The sequence below is a fragment of the Gavialis gangeticus genome, unplaced genomic scaffold (genome assembly GCF_001723915.1).
Source record: "Gavialis gangeticus isolate Ggan-Ray unplaced genomic scaffold, GavGan_comp1, whole genome shotgun sequence".
Taxonomy (NCBI): Eukaryota; Metazoa; Chordata; order Crocodylia; family Gavialidae; genus Gavialis; species Gavialis gangeticus.
The window spans coordinates 51,536,127-51,543,042 of NW_017728995.1; the positions used below are offsets into that span (position 1 = coordinate 51,536,127).

Below are 6,916 nucleotides of genomic sequence, written 5' to 3' on the forward strand. Positions count from 1 at the left end.
ACTTCTGTTAAATTTAAAATACCTTCAAATACCTTAACATTTTCTACCTTTCCAGAATTAAAACATTAAAAATTGGGGGTAGGAGGGAAAGAAGAGGAAACGAGACAGTAGTAAACAGAATTTGAGGCTGCTTTATTGTAAGTATGCATTATGCACAAGCCTTGAATGAACCCTAACATGGGGACAATGGGGAATTGGTTTGCCTCCATTGCTGTTTGCCTGAATTTGACTGCAGTTCAAGCTGTGCACTGTGTCTAAGCACACTACGCTACAGTGTCCCCCAAACCATTTTAAAGGGGTAGCAAGTGATTGGCAGGCCTCTGGCAGTGTTAGAGAGCACACATTCACTGCTGATTGCAGTCAATTGCCCTCATCTTTTGACAGTGGGGAAAAGGTACAGCTTTATCTTATTGAGAGTCAGGCCTCCTTGTTAATCCTACACCCTGCAAAGGTCAGAGATTCAGACTGTCTCTTTTATGCTTTGCCAAGAGATACCTACACTGCAGATTAAAACATAGCAAAGCTTTAATAAGTCAACAGCAGAATTGATGACCAAAGGAGACCTGTATATTATTAATAGTTTTAATGTGTTATATTCTCCCTCTTGTTCCTTGAGTGATCTCTCAAGCTTGAGAAGGTGATGCATACTGCTTTTTGTATATGTGACTAGTTTTAATAAACCTGCATATGTGTGTTCTATTTTTAAGCTGCTAGTGAAAAATTTAAAAGTACATGTTCTCTCTTATGTGGCTGGCTTATTTCAAAGCAGCAGAAAAGAACTATTTCCCACCCCTCTTTTTCATTAAAAGAACCCCTGAAGTTCTATCCTTTAGTGGTGGCTTGTTTTCTTTTTAACTGCGTGTAGCATTCTTGTATGTAACAAAAGACTGTTTTCTAGATTTATAACAGGCATCTCTCTAGGTGTGAAGCATTTTGTATGAATATGAAATTTGGAGATAAAAATACGTTTTTACCAGTGACTAAAACTAGCCAAATATATAGTAGCCCCCAAGGAATCTGTGTATTGCATTGTAAATGTAATTAATGGTTTGCCCTTTAAATTTCACAGTTGAAAGGGTGGTTTTGTCTGGAATGCTTTACTTTGCCTCATTCAACCATGGGAAGAGTTGGATTATAAAAGTTAATTTTAGCTGCAAGGAAAAAAAAAAATTTTAGCTGCAAGGAAAAAAAAAAGATTTTCTTTATACATTTAGAGTCACTGGAAATTCAGAGCTCTGGTTTTTGGCTCCTGGTTATGGAGGAGACGCTTTGTTTATATAAAATGGATGTAAATTTAACAAATTTTGAAGGGGTTGGGGCTTTGTTTTTTAAAGTGAAGCTCAAGATCTCAGTGAGGTCCTGATCCAAAGCCTTTTGTGTTTTTGATGGTGCTCTTTCTATCAACTACTGCAGGCTTTGGATCTGGTCCTGTCACTGCATCAACTGTCATGTAAACGCAGTAAAGGAAATCCCATTGACAAGTATTATTTTCCTCCCCTCCTCTCTCTCTCTCCCCTTTCTTCCATACCCAGTAGTAGTAAGACAATTGGAGGATAAAGAGAATAGAAAGGGATGGATTGTAAAGGCAGGATTTAAACTCCAAGCTGGTTCCATGGCAGCTGTACATTTTAAAGAACTTTGTCTAGTTACTAACACAGTGTTAAATCGCACATCAAAAGATAACTTTCAAGTTTTTTCCCTTTTCCGTAATATAACACACTGGCTATTGATTCTCTCTTCCTCTTCCCCAACCTTCTTTTTTTAATTTGTAGGTATCTCTAGGCAATAAACTAAAACGTTATTCTCTCTGTTTCTGGTGACTCATGGGGCTAACTGCCATAGTCTGTAAACAGATTCAACTATACTGTAGTCTTTTTTTTTTTTTTTTTTAACTAAAGAGCACTTGCAGAAGAACAATCCTTTCTGAAAAGAATGCAGCATACTATGTGCAGAGCCCCATATTGTTAAGAACATTTCCATTTATCAAAGCAAAGGCTTCAGGAGTTTTCAAAAACATTTCTAGGAAGCCTCTTGAAAGTTACATTTATAACAATTTTGGAAGCATCATTTTCACATGCTTCATTGTCTGACTTGGAATCCCAGATTCATATTCTCTCTCTCTGGGGAACTGTGATGTTTGTGTTTTTTTTTTTTGTTTGTTTGTTTTTTAAAAAAACAAAAAGACAGCTAATGCTGCTTTCTTTTCTGCATCATATGATTTATAATAATTTTTCTTTAATACTTTTTTTTCTAGAGCTGCTATTCATCATTTTCTTTCTTTTTAAGATAAATTCATCCTATTTTTCTGAAAGTCTGGTTGACATACAGGAGGCTGTATGCCTTTCCCCATAGTTACCTTGGGGACTGAATTTGGCCTTGTACAATAGTTGTATTGCTTCTTAATTTTATTTCATTTTATTTTTTAATTCTACCATTTCCTTTTCATTTTGAGAAGAAAATGCTCAAATTTGATCTAGGGAATAAGAGATTTAAAGCATGTCACAATTGGGGGTTTAGTAGACTATAAATTTAACTACCCTTTTTCCTGAGTTTTATAACTACAGGATGTCATGAAAATAAATATAAAAGGGGGAAAAGGACTTAAGTTTATTGGGAAGTAGAGTTCTGGGATCTTAATTAAATGACAATATATTCTTCTTATCCCATTTTACCCCCCGTCTTTAATATTCTGTATGTGAATGTCTAGCCGCAGTGAAGCCTAACTGCTTTCAGTGGAGCTAGAATTTTACCCTGGAACTTGGCAAAAATGCTCAGCAGGAACTTTTACCTTGGAGTACACATAATGAATATTGTTTTTGTAAATGAATTTGTACCACTATCATTCCAAAAAAGATAATATAATGGGTAAACTTTGGTGGAAGCATATAGAAATAGGTACTGAGAGCTTAGAGAGAGTGAAGAGCGATTGACTCAAGGGAATGGTGTAGGTGGGGACTCTGGAAAATGGATGCAGTTTTAACATACAGGGACTCAGTATGTGGTGTCTTATTTTTGTTGTTGGTGGCTTTTTTTTTTTTAATTTTGTACCCAGGGGTATGTTTATCAGCCCAGCCCACTTTCAACTTGCAGTTGAAAGTATCTGACTAGTTGGGTTCAGGTACTCGGTAATATATGTGACTTGATCTAATGGCTTTTTCTGTAAATGGAAACAAGTCTGCATGCCACCAATAAAAGAATGGATTAATTATTTGGTGAAGCTCTGATGTACTTAACATTGATGTATTTTTCTACCCTCTCTAATTCTTCACAGTGGGAGGAAGTAAGCATTATGGATGAGAAAAACACTCCAATCCGCACCTATCAAGTCTGCAATGTGATGGAGCCCAGTCAGAACAATTGGTTACGAACTGATTGGATTCCCCGTGAGGGGGCTCAGCGGGTATATATTGAAATTAAGTTCACACTAAGAGACTGTAATAGCCTGCCAGGTGTCATGGGAACGTGCAAAGAGACTTTTAACCTCTACTACTATGAATCCAACAATGATAAGGAGCGTTATATCCGAGAGAGCCAGTTTGCCAAGATTGATACTATTGCTGCTGATGAAAGTTTCACCCAGGTGGACATCGGTGATCGGATCATGAAGCTGAACACGGAAATCCGTGATGTGGGGCCACTAAGCAAAAAAGGGTTTTACCTGGCTTTTCAGGATGTAGGTGCTTGCATTGCTTTGGTGTCTGTTCGTGTTTTTTACAAGAAGTGTCCATTGACAGTTCGCAACCTGGCTCAGTTTCCGGACACCATCACCGGGGCTGATACGTCCTCTCTGGTAGAGGTTCGTGGTTCCTGTGTCAACAACTCGGAAGAGAAGGATGTGCCAAAAATGTACTGTGGGGCAGATGGTGAATGGCTGGTACCCATTGGCAACTGTCTGTGCAATGCTGGGTATGAAGAGCATAATGGGGAATGCCAAGGTAGGAGCAGCCGTGTTGTACTTTTCATTAGCGCTTAGTGCACATAATTGAATTGGAGATAAGAGTAAGTGGACTAAAGCCAGTAATTAGTAGCTCCTGGGGGATGCAGTGGGATGGAGGGGTCTAATGAGAGAGTCCAATAGCTCCAGGTGGCAAAGCTAAGAAGTATAATACTGACACAACAAATGATGCTGCCATAATCACCAGAAGGCAAAAGACATTTGCTAACAGGCACTTAAATTTGAATTGGCTTGGGAGTAGCCACTGAAACTTTGAATGAACACACAAGTTATGTACTTGAGCCATCATCATTTTAAAGGGACAAAATCTCTCTCTCTCTCGCTCTCTCCCTCCCGCTACCTTTTTTTTTTTTTTTTCTCTCAAGGAGATTTTAAATGCAGAGAATGCTGCGTTCTGCCAGAGAAAAAGATAAAACGCACTTTTTTTTTTTAAGGAGTTCAGCCATAAAACAGGGAAACAAAGTGAGACGCAATATAGTGTGGTTTGATTATTTTAATTTTATTTAGGAAATGTAATTTTTTTGGTGTTTTACTCTGTGTATTTTTGCACTAAACAACCCTTTGATATTTGACATTACTGCCTTTGTCCAAATACTTTCATTTCTCAGAGGGTCTCTGTTGTCTTTACAATAAAGGTGCTAGGGTACTCTTAGAAATGCTAAAAGTCTTTTCCTTCTACCCTGCGTGCTGCAGAATTAGGATTAAAGTTTTATATAAAAGGAAGATTATTCCTCTCTCCCCTTCAAGGTTCTACCATTGCATAAGCAAACCATTAGGGGCTACATCTTCCCAACTTTTGCCTATGTGAGACTAAATAATGATTAGTCTAAATAGTCTTTTAATGGCTAATTGCACAGATTAATGGGTCTAATTCCACCATGGGGGTGCACAGCTGTTTCAAGGATTTTGCCCCAAGATTTTCATTGAGGCACTCTGGAAAGTTGGTTTTGGTCTTAGTGGCCTCCTTTCTGTTTAAGGCATCTTTTCTTTTTCTGAAGGAAAATTCAATGTCTTGTTGCTGTGCCTGAGAATGATATAGCAACATGACCAGCTGATGGCTGCTTTTCTGGACCAGTTTGGAGAACTGCATCCTTCTATTCCTCTCCCACCTCTGCTCACCCCCACCCCCCTACTTTCCCAAACCTTCTTAAAATTCCAGTTGAAATTGGCTGTAAATCTTCATTTAAAATAATGTGAAATTCACTTTTATGCATTGCAATTAACAGTTGGCATCAAAGCAGAGCTGAAACACAAGCGTCTGTGTTCGTTTTAGCATTTTTGTTAGATGGAGAAAATGTAAGCGTGTCATATCATCAACACAATTACAATGGGCTGGAGTGAGAATTGAAAAATGAATAGCACAATGACAGGGCACCTTATTTAAAGTAAATTATTCTGTCTTGGAACCCTGAGAGACAGAAACTTGGAAATTTTTGTGCCTCAAACACAGGAGCACATGGATGTTATGCTGTGGGCACTGTTTAGGACAGCCATCAGGTGAAGAGACTCTTTTATTATTTTTTCAAATGGCCAGTAACTTCTAGGCAATGCTTCTTGACACTTCTACAGTCCAAATCATGAGTGGACGAAGTGAATGGAAGAAGGCATCTTGGTTTGTTGTATGGAGATTATGGAGTGGTTCTTTTATAGGACTACTGGGTCAGTACAGGGTCACATTGATTGATGCAGCTCTAACGCTTTTCTTAGCCACTGGCCCAGACGTGATGAGCTAATTGCATGACAAATGCTGCGTTGTTCCTGGGAAGTCACTCGAGAGGTTTTACTGGTGGGCAGTACAGATGGTGAAGCTCTTTTATTTTATTTTTTTGGAATGGACCTTGGGAATGAATGTTTCCAGTCAGATTACCTATAAACTCAGCTAGACCCATGCAAGTTGGACTTGAGAAACCTGACTATCCATTTCCCTAGTTAAAGAGAAATCTGATGAGGTCATATCTGAAAGAGAGAAAGAAACCTTTGTCTACTAGGTCCTCCAATGTAAAGCTAGCCTGTTCAAGTTCTTTTTCAAAGGATGCAAGCCAACAAGTAATTTTGAATAGTTAAAACCATTTCATCAGTGGTTATTTGTGGTTTCCTTTTTAACATTGCCATTTCCCAAACCAGAGTAGTTTACCAAGAAGTTCCTTTTAATTCATGAAGTTTACTGCAAGTTCACAATTCATTCTCTGATGGTTTTCACTAAGGCTAAGTTTGTAACAATCTGGCTTCTTGACATGGTTGCACAGCGTTTCCCTTTTACCTGTTTCACTTAACTTAGAGTTCAGTACATTTTGCTGTAGGTTTTCTGCAGTGATAAAGGTTAGGATTCCCACAGGTTTGAGGGAATGGTAAAGGGAAGAAAAATCTCTTAAGTCTGCAGAAAACTATAAAAGGATACCAGTTTAGGACTTGAACACAGTGAGCAGGTTCCACCCCCAGTTGTCTTTCATTGGATTGACTGTGGCAGGGCAGATACAAGAGAAGGTTAGAGATCATCCGTTTCCTCATCCATCTTCCTCTTGTGATCTTGAGGTCAGAGTTAAGATTAAGACCTTAATTGTTTGATTAAAGGCTTGATGGCACAAATAGTCTGGGCTAGTGTGGGACTTAAGACATCCTTGTTGTGGGATCTAATGCTGGTCATTTCTGGAAGACTTTAGGACTTTAGGACAGAAGTATACTTCCTCAATTCTCACCTCCAACACTGTGTGCTAATAGAGTCCAAGAATGAGCAGGTATGTCAGAATTTAAAAGATGGTGCTCCAAAAGCAGTGGCAAGTTCATTCCAGCTTCTGACATTAAATAACATGTTTCTGAACTTACTTTTTTTTCTGGTTTTGATTGGAGGTGGGGAGGGGAGGAAAATGTGTGAAGCAGTTCCTCTGTCAAGGAGAACATGCGGTTGACACTTAGAAGCAGTTTGACTTTGAGTAAATTGTGCTGAGAATAGGTCAGCAGAAG

At 38.6% G+C, this 6,916-nt stretch overlaps 1 protein-coding gene across 1 annotated transcript in view; it reads left to right on the forward strand.

Moving 5' to 3' along the window:
• EPHA4 (EPH receptor A4) overlaps window positions 1–6,916 on the forward strand; it is a 181,035-nt gene that overhangs the window by 6,224 nt on the left and 167,895 nt on the right. The window contains exon 2 of the mRNA XM_019503659.1: window positions 3,272–3,935. Coding sequence (XP_019359204.1) covers window positions 3,290–3,935 — 646 coding nt within the window. The 5' untranslated portion in view covers window positions 3,272–3,289. The remainder of the gene's footprint in view (window positions 1–3,271; window positions 3,936–6,916) is intronic.